General features: G+C 34.0%; 1 protein-coding gene across 4 annotated transcripts in view; it reads left to right on the top strand.

Moving 5' to 3' along the window:
- The window catches only part of IBTK (inhibitor of Bruton tyrosine kinase), a 93035-nt gene that overhangs the window by 29657 nt on the left and 44933 nt on the right, over nucleotides 1-18445 (top strand). For 2 of the 4 annotated variants that reach the window (XM_024757439.1, XM_024757437.1), the window contains exons 11-18: nucleotides 2511-2685; nucleotides 3895-4494; nucleotides 5441-5527; nucleotides 6361-6443; nucleotides 6523-6560; nucleotides 6986-7082; nucleotides 15201-15302; nucleotides 17426-17543. In XM_024757439.1, the coding sequence (XP_024613207.1) occupies nucleotides 2511-2685; nucleotides 3895-4494; nucleotides 5441-5527; nucleotides 6361-6443; nucleotides 6523-6560; nucleotides 6986-7082; nucleotides 15201-15302; nucleotides 17426-17543 (1300 nt within the window). Of the gene's footprint in view, nucleotides 1-2507; nucleotides 2686-3894; nucleotides 4495-5440; nucleotides 5528-6360; nucleotides 6444-6522; nucleotides 6561-6985; nucleotides 7083-15200; nucleotides 15303-17425; nucleotides 17544-18445 lie in introns of all 4 variants that reach the window. The other 2 variants (XM_024757438.1, XM_024757436.1) reach the window with 1 other exon arrangement.

Below are 18445 nucleotides of genomic sequence, written 5' to 3'. Positions count from 1 at the left end.
GGGGGGTATATAAAATTTTAAAAAAAAAAAAAACTTCCCAGATGGATTTGAACCATCTTCCAAGCTCCTTTTTTTTCTCTCCCCAAACTGAGAATTGAGTGGCTTATGCTATGGGTTTTTTTGTTTTTGTTTTTTTACATGTTTGAATATATAAAATTAAACTTTTATAAAGTATCTTAGGACTTAGAGGAAAATTATAGGAAGAATAAGGTTTTTATGTTCATTGAGAATTTTTAAAAGTACAGGTGGTTTTAGTAAACAGTTGCTGAATAATTGGAGATAAGTTTTATTCATTCCTTGATGAATATAAAGGAGAGCTTTAATTAAGATGCTACCATTGAAAATAGAAGTCATTCATTACATTATGTAGTTCATTCTTAATTATCTGATTATAAATTTACAAACCTGTGGGTTATTTAACATTGGTTTTTAAGTTAGGTTAGCAGCTTTTTTCTTTCATCCGTAATTAGTAATCTGTTGACTTTTTTTTTTCCTTCCAGAAAAATTTGAATTCATTTACCTCTTTACATCTCATTGCTCCCACTCTAGCCCAAGTCATCACATGATCGACTGCAAAAAATAAGTTTTCTTATTTCCACTCTTGCTTCTTTTTATTCTCTTACCAGAGTGAGCTTTTAAGCTCTGATCCTAATATTCCTGTGTTTAAAAACTGATAGTTTCCTCACTTCCTGAACATGGCCTACAAGGCTCCTGCTCTGACTCTTGTCTGCATCTCTGAACTCCTCTTGAATTCTCTCCCTCTCACTTACCACTCTTCAGACATACTGACCTTCAGGTATTCAGTCTTGTCCAGCTATGATTAGTCCCAGGGCCTTTCCTAATTTTTCACATCTCAGCTTAATTTTTACTTCATCAGAGATGTTTTCACTGATTCCTTAATCTAAACTTAGTAACCCTGTTTTACTTTTAATACTCTCTTTGTATTTTCATCATATAACTTATTTTTACTTGCTTTTATGTATTTATCTTTGTGATTAATTTTTCTAATGCTGGTCTCCTATCAGATTATAAGATGGCAAGGACCATGATATAAGGTCTGTATATCCTTATAGAGGAATCAAAGGTTCCTCTATATTACTTAGCATTCAGCATATTTCCTGACACATAATAGTCCCTCATTAAGTCATCTGTTGAATAAATAAATCAAATTATTATATGCTAAAAGATATATAAAGAACATTTATAATTACTCAGGAAGTTATAAACATATTCTTCAAAATTATAAAGCCACAAAGGAATGATTTTTGGATAGGTTATTGAGTTGTCATATTTTATTTCTTTATAGATTACACAAGTCTGTAAACATTTAAGGTATATTTACTATGTGCCAGATGTAGGGCTAGGTTTTAATGATACAAAAATATATGACAGGCCCCTGTTCTCAGACACTTAGAGTTTGTAGGGGCAATAGACATGTATATAAATATTTGCAGTTCATGGAGACAAATACTAATGTGCACATAATAAGTTTTTTGACAGCATAGAAATTAGAATAACTGAGTGTCAGGGGAAGATTAGGAAAGCCCTGTGAGGCTGAAATAGAGTGAATTTTTGAGAGAGTAACTAGAATGCACATTTGACTTGTAAGTGTTGGAAGTCCTCAGAATTGTGTCTTAGTCATATTTAGTGGTCTAAAACTGAATTCTGATCTCATGCTCATGCATCTGCTTTTCATTGTTTCTAAGTAAATGGGTATCTTTCACACCCCATATTCACTCACCCTCTACATCCCATTGGTCACCAAGTTTTGTCACTTCCATTTTAAATATTTTTGAAATCTTCACTTTCTCTAGTTTCATTGCTACAACCTCAGTCTATAGTGTTCATTCTTTTTCTGGACTCTTAGTTTCCTAAATGATCTTTTTGTCTTTATTTTTGTTTACTTTAAACATTTTTCATACTACAGTCAGAATCATTTCTTTGCATGCACATTTCATATTTTTTTTAAATAGCCTTGATCTGACTTTTAATGAAAAAATCATTTGTTTAATGTCTGCCTTCTCTGCTACATTGTGTACTTCAGGATGGTAGGGACATGGCTATCTTATAGGTTCACTACTGTATTACTAGGAATACACTGAAAAGCACTTTATCACAGTAGCACAGTGTGGTCACTCAGATATTTGCTGAATAAATGGAAGGAAGGGGGAGAAGAAGGGAGGGAGCAAATAAAATTTTTAATGGAAGCTGAGGAATTTTAAAAGGTAGTATAACATTGTATTTGCCTTTTAGATAGCTTTGGTTGCAATGTGGAGGATAATATCATGAATAATTGAGAATTGACCCACCAAAATTTCCTTTATAAGCCAACCAATATGTAGGGTGTAAATTATGTTGAAGAGAGAGATGTAGTTCTTCAGAACGACTTAATACAGACAAAAGATATTTCCATATTCTCCTAATTGTTTATCTATTCTGTTTACTCCTAAATCATTTTAAGTTTCAACAGAGCCTTGATTAATGGAAGTTTATTTTTTTCTTTTTAGCAGAGATTTTATCAAACCTTCATAATTCCTCACCAGATGTGTCTTGTGTCTCTGATATAAATAGTGCATATGAAAGAATTCGACTTGAGAAACTTACTTTTGCCCATAGAGCTGTTAGTGTCAGCACAGATCCAAGTGGATGCAACTTTGCAATCTTGCAGTCAGATCCTAAAACAAGGTAGGTACTCTTGTATGTATTAAATTTCATTTTTAGAAGGAACAATCACTGGGTTTTTTGTTTTCGATAGCTCTTGGAACAAATTTAATTGAAGAGCTGTTGTCAAGTCTTGTAGAGACTTCAGACATATTGATACAGTCACGTTACCAGGTTAACGCAGGGGTGGAATTTGTTACGTTGGAAATGTTGAATGTTCCTTTTAGTTTGTAAACTGATAATTATTGAAAATATTGAAGATAATGTGTACATATACACACAAAATTTATTCATATCTTTAGTACTTTGTGATGTACTGTAGGTTCTCAGATTCTGAGAAATAGATTATAAATATTATGTAGTTTATAAAAATTTCTGACCCTTGAATACAATGAGAAATGACAAAGGAAGAGGTAGTATAGAGTCATCTGGAGGGCATTGTGAATCTCAGTGCAAATCTTCTGTCACATTAGTACAGAGATGACAGGTTAAGATAAATATCAAGGGTCTTATTGAAGAGAGAAAAAGTCCTAGAGACAGGGTTATCATTCCTGTTGCTTTGCCCAGGTCAGTCCCATATTTAGCACTGAAAGTCTATTCTCCTGGGAAACCCCCTCAGTCCCAGGCTGACCAGGGGGGTTGGTCACCCTACCTAGAAGGGCAAAATGGAGATTGGAAAGGTATGATTTCATGTTTACAGTACTGAAAGAACCAGTGTTGTGGACTGATGTATGTCTGTGTGTGTATTTATCTTTACTTCCTTAGGTTTCTAACCTATTCTGGGATCTGGGACCTGAAGGGTTTACTCGTTTTTCTGTATATGTTTTTCTCCACTTGTGAAATAAAAGGATATAAAAGAGGAAAAAGTTGAAAACTGTACTCTTTTTGAATGTTTTTAGTGATACTTTTAATCATTTAAAAAACTTCTGTGAAACAGTCGTTCAAATTTATATTCTAGTGTTTCCTCGTAGAAAGAAAACCATGCTTTCAAAAGAACACCTAATTCTTGTCATTTTAGTTTAGGGGAAAAAATACGTAAAGGAATAGAAAATATTTAAAGGGTGATACAGTATCAAAGACTGTGAGCAATATTCTTATGTTATTGGAAATGCTAAATTTAAAATTTTCTAAGTTTAATAAATAAAAAATTACACTTTAAAAGGAGAGTTGGCTAGGGATGCTTTCTTTTTTTCATTTTCTGGAAAGTAAAAATAATTTTTGTTTCATTTCTAGCCTTTATGAAATTCCAGCTGTGTCCTCATCATCCTTTTTTGAAGAGTTTGGCAAACTGTTGAGGGAGACGGATGAAATGGACAACATCCATGATGTGACATTTCAAGTTGGCAGTAGAATCTTCCCTGCACATAAATATATTTTGGCAGTGCGTTCTGACTTTTTCCAGAAATTGTTTCTTTCAGATGGTACTACTTTAGACTTTATAGATGTTTACCGGAAAGATGAAGATTCTGCAGGGTGCCATCTCTTTGTGGTAGAGAAGGTTCATCCTGACTTGTTTGAATACCTTTTACAATTTATATACACAGATACTTGTGACTTTTTAACTCATGGCTTCAAACCAAGAATAAATTTAAACAAAAAACCAGAAGAATATCAGAGCACTCCGAATTGTCATTTGAATAAAATGAATTCCCATGAAGATAATCAGAAGTCACCATTTGAAGTTTACAAAAGTAATCAAGCTCATACAATTAGTGAAAAGCAGAAAAGCAAAAACAAATCTTTCAAAAAAGTAAAAAGTGTTGGGGAAGATGATCCTGTAAAAATGTTGCAAAATGTTGCAAAGAAATTTGGTTTCAGTAATTTGAGTAGTAGGTATGACTCCTCCTTAATATCTGTTCATGTACCTCGTATGTCCTCCTTTTAGAAATTCTTTGTTGTTTTTTTTTTGTTTTTTTTGCTTTGATTTACTGCTGCTACTGCTCTTGCTTCTGTTCTTGGACCTGCATCTCCTCCTCCCCTCCCTTCCCCCCATTCCCTCCTCATCTTCCTTCTCTTATTTTCTCTTTCCCTCAGTCTCCGTCTCCATCTCCTTTTCTCTCCACCTCCCCTTTATTTTTTGGATTTGTATCTTTCTTTTCATGGACCTCTTTCTCCATTTTCTGCGAAAGCTATCTCTGGGATTCCCTGGATTAAAGCATTAAAGGATAGGAAGGCTGTTAGTCGGTTTGAACTCTCAATGGTGTTTGTATAACAGGGATCTGGAGTGGCAGACAGTGTGGTATTCTGGAAAGAGTACTGTCTTTGGAGTTATAAAGAACTATACATGCCTCTTAGCTCTACTGTGACTAGCTAGGGCAAATTTCTTATTTCCTTGAACCTCAGTTTCTCAGTATATAAAAGGGGACGGATAATATTGACCTAATCTTGTTGGTGTAGTTGGTCATATAGTATGTATAAAGTGCCTAATACAGTATTTGTCGTCTTATATTATATACCAGATTTTTTGGAATTCTCTGTTTTTAAGGTATTTATATTGCCTGTTGCAGTATAACCTTAATTGTGGGTCAGGAGCAAGGGAGGGTAGTATATCATGTTTTCTAATTGCAAACAGTGAAGGGCTTTATGCATAATGATGTTTAATATATTTTTAATATTAAGTATGATATTTCTTTATCACAGAATGGGGGTTAGTTGAGATACTCTTCCAGGTGATACAGATTATATAATTATGTTCAGATGTGGGCCAACTGGTTGGATTTTTGTTGTTCGTTTTGGTAGGGGAATATATTCACCAGTTGTTAATTTTTATCCTTGATAGGTTAGATGGAGTCCGATTTGAGAATGAAGAAATTAATGTCATTGCCAAGAAAATTGGTAATAAACCAAAGCTAAGTCAGAGAAAATGGTAAGTTAGGAAATGAAGATGAACTTTTCATCCCTAGATTTTGAGACCTAAGTGTGGAAATAGAGCTCTTTTTACTCATATGTGAAGCAAAATGTGTATGTGAATACCTCTTACCTTTATTAGTCTTCTTTATTTCTGGAAATGTTGGAGAGCTGTTGAGGCAAATGGATGAAAGTATTAACTGCTCAATAAGACGTTGATACAGTTCATTTTTTTCTGATTACTTTCTAATAAAGAAAGGAATTTAAAAAAATTTTTGGCCTGAATTTTGTATTGTTTTATAAGTAGGTAATGATGTTAACCCAAAAACCAATATAATTATGACTCGTCAGCATTATGAAGATTATTTCCTTTAGTATAATCTTTTTCCGTAATAGATATGCTATTCTAAATATGTTTATTATTAAAAGTTTTTGTTTTTAGGTATGTGTACTTGGTAGGTGAAAAGTCTTGGAGAAAAAAAACTGTGGCGGTATCTAGACTGTGCTTAGCACAGAATAGGTTGTACAAATAAGTGAATTAAAGACCTTTGACTATGATGTTACTTATTACACCGGGCCTGTATTGAAAAAGGAAAATAAAAAGCAAGACTTCTTTGAATATTTACCTGTATTCAGTTCCCTTTACAAATATTATCTTTATTGTAAGGCCTTATTATCTTCCCTAAAGTGGAAGGAAATGAAGTACTTTATATGTATACCCTCAAGTTGTATATTCTCTGCCACCTTTAATTAGGAGAAAATCAAATGTTAAATCCTATAATGGATTTTCTTATTTCTTATTTGCTGAATATTAAAGAAATTGCTCTTCAATTAAACTTTTTCTTTTTCCAGTTCTTATTTATGTGATGTGACCATGAAATCAGTGGATGGAAAGGAATTTCCTTGTCATAAATGCGTTCTTTGTGCTAGACTTGGTAGGTACACTTTTGTTAGTTGCTAATTTATTTGTTTTGGTATTGTTTCACTATTCTTACTCAATTTTTTTTCTTTCAGAATATTTTCATAGTATGCTGAGTAGCTCATGGATTGAGGTAAGATTTAAATAGAACACATAGACTGGTAGTTATACTTTTGGGAAATTATATGCTAAAGAAATTAAAAAATATTTTAACTCAGTTTTTGCTTTGTATTCGACTTTATTTATGCATAAGTCTGCTGGAAAATAGCAACATTCCAAAATGAAAATTGTTGCAAAAAAGTTACTTAAATAAATTCTCCACTATTATTTGGACTTGTATTTGGAATACCAGTTTGTTTCTTTTTTTCTCAATTTTTCTTGATTCTTTTTCATGTTACAAGGCATTTAAAAATTAAACGTATCTCATTCTCGGTTTGCGTTTTATAGATGTTATGTTGTTTTGCATTTGATGTGATTCCTGTTAAAAGTTTTTCATACCAGTAACCTTAGATTGTAGTAGTATTTTGTAGTTTAATTCTTTTATTTTATTTTGTTTAGGCTTCCAGTTGTGCAGCTCTGGAAATGCCAATACATTCTGACATACTGAAAGTTATTTTGGACTACCTCTATACTGATGAAGCTGTGGTGATAAAAGGTATTAATAAGAGTTAAGACATTTCAGATATTTAAGATATAGTTAAAAATTATAAAGTCACATGAATCTTAATTTCTACTCTAATTGAAATAAGCCATCAACAGAGGCTTAAATTTAAAATAAGCAAATAGGGATGATTACTAATAGTAAAGGAATGGAAAAGAAAATTTTCATTACCTATGTGAATATATAAGACTTATTAATATTGGTTGAGATTAGATTTAACATTTCCATACCCAGCTACTTATATGATTAAGATGAGGACTTGACAGCAGGGAGTATAGTTTTGACAGTCTACGAAAGTTCTTTCTTGCCTGTTTTTCCCCTGTGTGAACATACCTGAAGTAAAATAAATAGACTAATAATTGAACCGAAATTTATAAAGACAGTTCATTTGTATACTTTGTCAGGCAACACACCCATGTTTTATTTACCAGGTGTCTTTAGTCATAGAGTGGTATGCTTTTGTGTTCTGTGTATGTCGATACCACATTTTCTTTATCCATTTGTCGATGGACATTTAGGCTGTTTCTATATTTTAACTATTGTGAATGATGCTGCAGTGAACTTGGAAATGCATGTATATCTTCAAAATCCTGATTTCAGTTCCTTTGGCTAAATACTCAGAAGTGGGATTGCTGTATCATATGGTAGTCCTATTTTTAATTTTTTGAGGAGCCTCCATACTGTTCTCCATAGTGGCTACACCAATTTACACTCCCACCAACACTGCACAAGGGTTCCCTTTTCTCCCCATCTTCATCAACACCTGTTATCTTGGGTTTTTTTGATAATAGCCTTCCGAACAGGTATAAGGTGACATCTCACTGTGGTTTTGATTTTCATTTCCCTGATAAATAGTGACATTGAGCACCTTCTCATTTACCTGTTGGCCATTTGTATGTCTTATTTGGGCAAATGTCTATTAAGGTCTTTTGCCCATTAAAAAAATTTTTTTTATGTTTCTTTTTTAAAAATTTTTGTATTGGACTATAGTTTCAGGTGTACAGCAAAGTGAATCAGTTATACATATACATGTATCTGTTCTTTTTCAAATTCTTTTCCCATTTAGGTTATTACAGAATATTGAGCAGAGTTCCCTGTGCTATATGTAGGTCCTTGTTTGTTATCTATTTTAAATATAGTAGTGTGTATATGTTAATCCTAAACTCCCAATTTATCCCTCCACACACCTTTCCCCTTTGGTAACCATAAGTTTGTTTTCTAAGTCTGTAATTTTTTTTTTTTTTTTGCTATTGTATTTTTAGGAGTTCCTTGTATATTCTGGATGTTAATCTCTTATCAGTTATGGTTTGCAAATATTTTCTCCCATTCCAAATTTGCCTTTTTATTTTGTTGACTGCTTTGCTGTGCTTTTGGTTTCATGTAATACCACTTGTTTATTTTTGCTTTTGTTTCATGTGGTTTGGTGTCACATCTAAAAAATCATTGCTAAGACCAATGTTTGGGAGCTTTTCCCCTTTTTTCTTCTAGGAGTTTTATAGCTTCAGGTCTTAGATTCAAATCTTTAATCCACTTTGAGTTGATTTTTGTGTTATGGTGTAAGATGTGGGTCCAGTTTCATTGTTTTGCATGTGGATATTAAGTTTTTCTAATACCCTTTATTGAAGTGACTGTCCTTTCCCCATTTTGTATTCTTGACACCCTTGTCAAAGATTAATTGGCTATATATATGAGGGTTTATTTCTGGGCTCTGTATTCTGTCTCATTGGTCTACATGTCTATTTTTATGGCAGTACGTTACACTGTTGATTACTGTAGCTTTGTAATAGGATTTGGAAATCAGGAAATGTGATGCCCCCAGCTTTGTTGTACTTTTTCAATAGTGCTTTGGCTATTTACGGTCTTTTATGGTTCCGTATGAATTTTAGGATTACTTTTTCTACTTCTGTGAAAGATGCCATTGGAATTTTTACAGGATTTCATTGAATATGTAGATTGCTTTGGGTAGAATGGGCATTTTAACAGTATCAATTCTTCCAGTCCATGAACATGGGATATCTTTTCATTTATTTGTACCTTCTTTAATTTCTTGTCTCAGTGTTTCATAGCTTTTGGTGTGTAGATCTTTCACCTCCTTGGTTCAGTTTATTCCTGAGTCTTTTATTCTTTGTGATGCGATTGTGCATGGGATTGTTTCCTTAATTTCTCTTTCTGTTAGCTCATTGTTAGCATATAGAAATGCAACAGGTTTTTGTATATTGATTTTGTACCCTGCAACTTTATTCTTTCTTTATTTTAAAGAGTATTTTGGTGGCGTCTTCAGGGTTTTCTATGTATACTGTCATGTCATCTGCAAACAATGACAGTTTACTTCTTCTTATTCAATTTGGGTTCCTTCTATTTCTTGTCTCATTGCTGTGGCTAGGACTTCCAGTACTGTGGTGAATAAACATGGCGAGGGTGTGCATCCTTGTCTTCTTCCTGATCTTAGGTGAAAGCTTTCAGGTTTTTACTGTTGAATATGATGTTAGCTTTCGGCTTGTCATATATGGCCTTTATTGTGTTGAGGTACATTCCTTATATACCTAATTTCTTAAGAGTTTTTATTATGAATGTATGTTGAATTTTGTCATATTCATTTTTTGCAGCTATTGAGATGATCGTATGATTTTTAGCCTATGTTCTGTTAACGTGGTGTATCGTGTTTATTGATTTGCACATGTTGAACTATCCTTGCATCACAGGTGTAAATCCCACTCGATCATTGTGTATGATCCTTTTAATATGTTATTTAATTTGGTTTACTGGTATTTTATTGAGGATATTTATATGTATGTTAATCAGGGATATTCTGTAATTTTCTTTTATTGTAGCGAACTGCCTTTGGTATCAGGATAATGCTGGCCTCATAAAATGAGTTTGGAAGTTTTCCCTCCTATTCAATTTTTGGGATGAGTTTAAGAAGGATTGAGGTTAATGTTTCTTTAAATATTTGGTAGAATTCACCTGTGAAGCTTTCTAGTTTTGGGCTTTACTTATTTTGGAGACTTCTAATTATTGATTCAATTTCCTTACTGTGTTATTGGTCTGTTCACATTTTCTATCTCTTCATGATTCAGTTTTGGTATGTTTCTAGGAACTGACCCATTTCTTCTAGATTATCCAGTTCATTAGCATATAGTTCATAGTAGTCTCTTATGATCGTTTGTATTTCTGCGATATCACTGGTAATGTTTCCTCTTTCATTTTACAATTATTTATTTGAGTCTTCTTTTTTCTTAGTCTACTTAAGGGTGTGTTAATTTTGTTTATCTTTTCAAGTAACCAACTCTTAGTTTAATTGGTCCTTTCTATTGTTTTACTAGTGTCTGGTTCATTGATTCCTGCTCTATATTATTTCCTTTCTTCTCCTAACTTTGGGCTCTGTTTTTCTTTTTATAGTTCTTTGTTGTGTAAAAACCTTAAGGTTGTTCTTTTGCGATCTTTCTTTTTAAGGCATTTATCAGTATAAACGTGTTTCTTAGAACTTCTTTTGTTTAATCCTATAAGTTTTGATACGTTGTGTTTCCCATTTTCCTTTGTCTCAAGATATTTTTTTGCTTTCTCTTTGATTTCTTCTTTGACATATTGGTTGTTCAGGACTGTATTGTTTAATTTCTACATAATTGTGAATTTTCCAGTTTTCCTCCTGTTTTTCTGATTTTATACCATTGTGGTTGGTAGAGAAGATACTTGGTGTGATTTCAGTCTTCTTAAATTGTTAAAGACTTGTTTTGTGGCCTCACATATTGTCTGTTTTGTAGAATGTTTTACGTACACTTGAGAAGAATGTGTATTTTGCTGTTGTTGGATGGAATGTTCTCTATATGTCTGTTAGGGCCATTTGGCGTATATTGTTGGACAGGTCTGCTGTTTCCTTATTGATTTTCTGTGTGGATTATCTATTCCTATTGAATATGGAGTATTGAAGTCCTCTATTGTTTTACTGATGTCTGTTTCTGCCTTCAGCTCTTTTACTGTTTGCTTTATATATTTAGGTGCATCAACTGTATGCCTGTAACAATTGTTATATCTTATTGATGTATTGACCCCTTTGTCATTATATACTGACCTCTTTGTCTCATGTGACTGTTTTTGACTTAAAGCCTATTTTGTGTGATACAAGTATCCCCCCCCCCGTTACCATTTGCATTGAGTATATGTTTTCATCCTGTCACTTTCAGCCTATGTGTGTCCTTAAAGGTAAAATAATTTTCTCGTAGGCAGCATATAGTTGTACCTTGTTTTTTAATCTATTCAACTACTTCGCTTTTGATTGGAGAATTTAATCCATTTACACTTAAAGTAATTATTGGTAGGTAAGGATGTACTTCTGGAATTTTGTCAGTTGTCTTCTGACTGTTTTGCAGTTTCTTTGTTCCCTTTTTCCTCCTGTGTGTGCTGTCTTCCTTTGTAATTTAATGATTTTCTGGTAGCAGTATGCTTTGGTTCCTTTCTCATTTTTGTGTTTCTACTGTAGGTTTTTGCTTTGTGATTACCATGAGGCTTACATGTAATAATATTTTATAATTACAACAGTCTGTTTTAAACTAACCACAACTTTTTTTCTTTTTCTTTAAATTGATGTTTGGTTGATTTACAATATTAGTTTCAGATGTATAGCATAGTGACTGAATATTTTTATTGATTATACTCCACTTAAAGTTGTTACAAAATAATGTCTGTATTTCTGTGTGCTGTACACTACATATATCCTTGTTGCTTATTTATTTTATAAATAGTAGTTTCTAACTCTTAATCCCATAAACCTATCTTGCCCCTTCCCCCTCCCCTCTCTCCACTGGTAACAACTGCTTTTGCTCTCTGTATCTGTGCGTCTGTTTTTGTTTTGTTATATACATCTGTGTTATTTTTTTTAGATTCCAGGATTCCACATATAATTAATAACATGAAGTATTTATCTCTCTCTGACTTATTTCATTAAGCACAATACTCTCTAGGTCCATTGATGCAAATGGCAGAATTTCATTCATTTTTTGTGGCTGAGTAATATTCCACTGTATGTGAGATACACACACACACACACACACACACACACACACACACACACACCACATCTTTATCCATTTGTGTATTGAAGGATACTGGGGTTGCTCCCTATCTTGGTTGTTATTCACAGCTGAACTTTGATTGCATACAAATCCTCTTCACTTTTAGTTTTCTTCCCCTCTGCATTATTTCTTCAGATATTCCTTATGTCTGTTCTTTTTTCCTTCTGGGACTCCCATAAGTATCTATCTAGGCTGGATAGTGTTCCATAGGTCTCTTATACTCAGTGTATTTTTTATTCATTCTTGTTTTTCTTTCTGTTCCTCTGATTGGATAATCTCAATTGATGTACAGTTTCTGTCCTCATTGGTAGTCTTAATTTCATGAGATATTATTCTTACACTTTTTTAGATTTTTAGGCATGATTTTCTTAGTTCTTTGAGCATACTCAAAATAATTGATTTAAAGTCTGTAATATGTAATGGCTCAGCATCTTAGCATTCTCAGGGACAGATTCTCTTGGCCGCTTTTTTTCTGTATATAGACCATATATTTACATCCCTCTTTTCATTTTTTATAATTTTTTGTTGAGAACTGGACATATCTAAATAATATCATGTAGCAACTCTTGAACTCAGATTTCCCTCCTTCCCCAGGGATTGTTGTGTTTGCTGTTTGTTTAGTGACTTATTGGAACTAATTCTGTAAAATTGGTATTCTTTGTCATATATGACCACTGAGGTCTCTGCTTGGTCAGCTTAGTGGTCAGCTACTAATCAGACAATTTTCCTTAAATGCCTAAGCCAGTAAATCTCCCAGCCTGTGCCTAGGGGCTCTTTGTGTGTATGGCGGCCTGGCTTCAATTCTTAGCTGGGCAGTTTACAACTGTGCCTTAGATTCATTTCCTGCTTTTGCAGTCTCAAGGTCAGCCAGAAGTAAGAGTTTTGGGCCTTCTTAAATTTTTTCTGGGCATGTGCACAGGCCTCGACATATGTATGACCTTCTAGATTCATAGGAATATGTTAAAACTTTTCAAAACCCCTTATGGACACAGCTCACACTGCCATAACAGAATAACAGAGACTGAAATTTATTGTTCACAGTTCTGGAGGCTAACGTCTCAGGTCAAGGTCCAGCAGGGTTGGTTTCTGGTGAGGATTCTCTTCCTGGCTTGTACATGGCTGCCTTCTTGTTATGTCCTTACTTGACCTTTCCTCAGTGCTTGTGTGTGAGTGTGAGTGGAGAAAGAGAGTGAGAGAGTACACACACACACACACACACACACACACACACACATGAAGGGGATTAGTGGGGGGAGATGATGGGTCTGTGATGTCTCTTCTTAGAAAGACACTAATCCTGTCAGATCAGGGCCCTACCTTATGACTGCATTTAACCTTAATTAGTTCCTTAGAGGCCCTGTCTCCAGATACAACCACACTGGAAATTATACCTTCAACATGCGAATTTTCAGGGGACATAATCATTCAGTCACAACAATATCTCTTTCCCTAGCTATTCTTTTTAAGTTTTTTTAACCTGCTTCTTGTTTGCTCTATCCCTTATTTATTGTCTTGGGCAGCTTCAATGTTAAGTAATTGCTACTTGTTTTGAATAAATGCCCTCTTCTGAGGCTGTTCACACTGGGCAAGCTTTAAGGTCAAATAAACCCCTGCTAGCTGGGTTTCCAGGAAACTGCCAGACAGGTCAAATAATGACAGTTTCTTGATAATGTTGCTCCACAACTGTTCTGTCTCCTCCAGTGGATGTAGCTTCTCGTACCTGCCTGTGATTGCAGGATTGATGGTTTTCAAGACTACTGAGGAGGAGAGGTGAGGAGAGGAGAGGAGGATCTAAGCAGGAGCAGCTAGTGTCCCAAAGCTTACTATTCTTAAGATTCCGCCAAGTGTTTTGAGTCAGTGCTCCCTAGATTATTGCAAGCCTTTGGCTAATTTCTAGAATTCTGAAAAAGTTGATTTTTGATAATTTTTTGTAATATTCTCATTGCTTTTGTGGAGAAGAATTTTTGAAGTAGTTCTTAGTCTGCCATTTGCAGTGACTTCACCTCTCCCTCATCTTTTAAAATGTTTTTTCTACTTTCATTTTTTTCTTTTTTTTTTTAATGCATATATTTCATCTTCATTTTGAGGGCTTTTGTTTTTTATTTATTTATGCTGGGCCTTAGCTGCAGCACGCAGGATCTTTTAGTTGTTGGCATGTGGACTTCTTAGTTGTGGCATACAGACTTCTCAGTTGCGGTGTGTGGACTTTTAGTTGTGGCGTGTGAACTCTCAGTTGTGGCATGCATGTGGGATCTAGTTCCCCCACTGGGGATTGAACCTGGGCCCCCTGCACTGGGAGCACAGAGTCTTACCCACTGGACCACCAGGAAAGTCCCTCAGTTTTTCTTTTTAAGCATTTTTTTTCTTCCTATGGTGGTGGTATTGTTTTTGTTTTTGTTTTTCCCTATTTATATTACTATTCTGGCAGTGATTCTAGCATTGCTTAAGGTCATTAATAGTGCACTGGATCAAGTTTATGTTAAATTAAGGAACTTCTATAATTTTTTTTTAAAAGTACTCTTAGGTGACCAATTTTGTTTTAAATAAGGAAGCCTAAGAGCATTATTCACCTCTCCCTTCGTCCTTCCCTGCCCCCTCTACCCCCCCGTATGTATATATATGTTTCAACATATGTGTATCTATTTAACATATACCTGTATATTACCTTTAAGGATGAGATTTGACTTTCCCCTCTATTAATTTGAGAAATGTTTGTCCAACAGCAATGGGAGATTTTAAACAAGTCAGGCATTCTAGTGGTTCTTTAGACTAAAAAAGATCTACTCAAGTTGCCCATTTTATGGTCCTAGTGTGAACCAGGGCATTTTGGGTGTGTTTTATTTTACAGCTTTCTACTGAAAAGACAGAACTATTTTGATGTTATTACTGTTTATCATACTTGCCATTTCAGCATTTAGAAAATAATCATCATAATTATCTCGTTTGTAGTGTCTTAATTACTTGAACTTTTTCCCCTTAGGTATAATGTTTACAAAGTAATAATAAAGAGTGACGCTTCTTTTTCTTTTCTTTTTTTTTTTAGAATCTCAAAATTTGGATTTTGTTTGTAGTGTTCTTGTGGTGGCTGATCAGCTTCTCATATCTCGATTGAAAGAGATTTGTGAAGTGGCATTAAGTGAAAAACGTGAGTTTTTGAATTGGAATCTTAGTGTGTTTTCAGGTTGATCCAGGATTTACTGTATTTTATTGACTTTCTGATGTAGTTTATGATAAAATGCATGTTTTTGTATCATTAAAAATTCAAGACATTTAAACTATTTCGTGTCATCATTTGTAAGCACATCCTTATTTTAGAGATGTTAATATGTGAAAACATGAACATCTTAGAATTGAAATACGTTAATTTTTTGGAAATGCCATAAAAGCTTGAATAATAAGGATGGCATGAAACTTATTTTGGAATCTGAAAGATGAGAGTTTGAAAGCAGAAATTTTTTACCCTTGCCCTGGTCTGTAAGTCTACACTTAGCTACCCTGCTATTTGCTGGAATTTTTATGTAACCATCCCATTAATATATTTATCAAAAACTTCTCTTTTCTCTCAAACTCTTTATTTTTCTCTCTCTGTTCATTTCTGTTAATTGCATGGCTGTCATCCTAACACTCAACTTTGGAACCCAAAGTTATTTTTTGTTATTTTGTTTTTATACCCAAATTGCAGCTGTCAAAATTGATTAATGTTAACTGTGTTGATCACATTTCCCCTACATTTTTTTTTTTTTTTGCGGTACACGGGCTTCTCGCTGTTGTGGCCTCTCCCGTTGTGGAGCACAGGCTCCAGACATGCATGCTCAGCAGCCATGGCTCACGGGCCCAGCTGCTCTGCGGCATGTGGGATCTTCCCGGACCCGGGCACGAACCCATGTCCCCTGCATCGGCAGGCGGACTCTCAACCACTGCGCCACCAGGGAAGCCCTCCACTACCTTTTTATTCTCACTGTCACTATACTAGTTGAGATCACTGTTATCCCTCCCTCCTGTGTAGTGTCATAGTAGTCTTTTAAGTCCTGTTTCTCTTTTCTAACTTCTTTAATCTTTCTGTAGGAAGGAGTTAATGTCTTCCCTTGTTCATATATTTTTAATCGCTTACTCTGGGATAAAGGTTAAATTTCCTCACCCTGATATAAAAGTTTCTTGGCTTTCTATTCTTATCTTTGTTCTTTTTCTTTGCCTCTTCAGGAAGTGTGAAGGGATTTCCTGTCAAATTTTTCTAATTTGTACTTCTAATAGTTTGTCTTAGCTCTAGAGTCTTATTTACTCACTTTTCTTGAGCTCTGTGGAGTATCTTCTCCTTGAACAACTCTAAAGTTTTTGTATGATGCAGTTTTATTTCTGTGAAATGGGAGAATTTGGGTTCATCATTAGCTGAAACTTTAGGTTAGTCAAGAGTGAGGCAGCGATCATTATTGTCTGCATATTGTCTGCATATAACTTTTGACTGAGTTATAAGGGAGAAAGAACAAAGAAGTGGAGGAAGCCAGGTGTAGAAAATAGTTGTGTTCCTCTGTTGGCTGGGACTCAGAGTAAGTAAGAAAAAAATGGAGGGGTTTGGGAAGCCAAAGTTACATGCTAGGTAAATAGAATATTCTGGGACAGTCTCTAGCAAAACACACTTCATATATAAAGTTAACAAGGATTGTAACAAAATCTAGCATGTTTTGTACAGTATGCCAGATTCTGCACTGGCATGAACTATAATATGGTAAGATTTAAATGTACTTATTTTCTAAATATATAGTATTTGTATGTGTTTATATATGTAAATATACCCATGTAAAGTCTGATAGATGACTCAACATATTTTGTAGAATGATTTCAGCAGTTTCTCCTACTCCTAAGTATACTTTGTTAGTTTTATAGGAGAATGACTATTCTGTGCTATATAAATGAAAAAGAGTGTTGTTTATCCGTGAAAGTTAAAAATATTCTGAAAAGGTTAGGTAGAAGGTTGTCAATTCTTATATGTTTGCTTTTAGATGACACTGTAATGCACCTTCTGTATTTTCTTTTGCTTAAAATTTTACGTGTGCTTATACTTCCTCTGAACAAGTCATTTAAAATTACTTTGGCATATTGGGATGGAAAATGAGTTGTATATTTGCCCTAGTATAACTTATTTTTGGCAAGACACTACTTTCAATTTTCCTTCTTCTAAATGTTCAAACCTGACAACTTGAGAAATAAGTATATTTCATTTGCTGTAGTAACATGCCTTTCATCTCATTTCGCATATTTTTTCCTTTGTAGTTACCCTTAAGAATGCTGCTATGCTACTGGAATTCGCAGCAATGTATAATGCTGAACAGTTGAAACTATCTTGTTTACAATTTATAGGACTGAATATGGCAGCTTTACTTGAAGCAAGGTAGGTTAGATATATACAGACTGTTGCAAAAGCACTTATTTATATATAATAACAAATAGTAATTTAAAAGTGAATAACAATAAATCCCAGCTTTGTAGAAAAAGTGAAAATGTAAGGGGATTTAATCATTCCATCAGTATTTGGATGCTTAATATATGCCAGCCATTGCTAAGATACTACCGGGAACAAATAAAGACAATATCCTTGCCCTCAGTGGTGCTTACATGCTGGTTGGAAGGTTGTGGGACAATATTATCACAAGTATATTTGTATATGTTTTCATATCTCTTTGCTTGTTTAGGCTAATTTGTAACTATGTAGTTTTTACCTTGGCTTTTAGAAACTATCTGTAATAGTAATTAAGCCAGCACTTAATTACTTCACATATATGCATGCATACAGTTTGTTACTGGTTGATTTCTGTTTTCTCTTTGTATTTATTCCCTTTTAAGATATTTCCTATACTACATATTGATTCTTTGGTCAAACTTAGGCTGCAGCAGATGGCCTGAAAAAATTTAGTTGGTCTAGTTTATGGCAAACTGATTTGTGTGTTGAAGCTTTCATGGTAATGAAATTTTTCTTATGAAAAATGACACACTTTACATGAAAAAAATCAGCTAAGTATATGTATTCTGTTTTATAAGCTAATATTTCATGCTATATTGATGTTTACCTGGATGGAAAGAATTGATAAATGCTAATGATTTAGGAGTCACAGACATTTTAGAATTAGAGGAATCTTGGGAAATTTAATCCCATTGTTTTCAACTATTTTAGCAGTGGAATTTTTTTTTTTTTTTTTTTTTTTTTTTTTTTTGGTGAGTGGGGCTAAGGGTTTATCAATTTTGTTTATCTTCTCAAAGAGCCAGCTTTTAGTTTTATTGATCCTTGCTATTGTT

The sequence above is a fragment of the Neophocaena asiaeorientalis genome, unplaced genomic scaffold, assembly GCF_003031525.2.
Source record: "Neophocaena asiaeorientalis asiaeorientalis breed wild unplaced genomic scaffold, Neophocaena_asiaeorientalis_V1.1 scaffold253, whole genome shotgun sequence".
NCBI lineage: Eukaryota > Metazoa > Chordata > Mammalia > Artiodactyla > Phocoenidae > Neophocaena > Neophocaena asiaeorientalis.
This window is presented reverse-complemented; position numbering and strand designations above follow the sequence as displayed.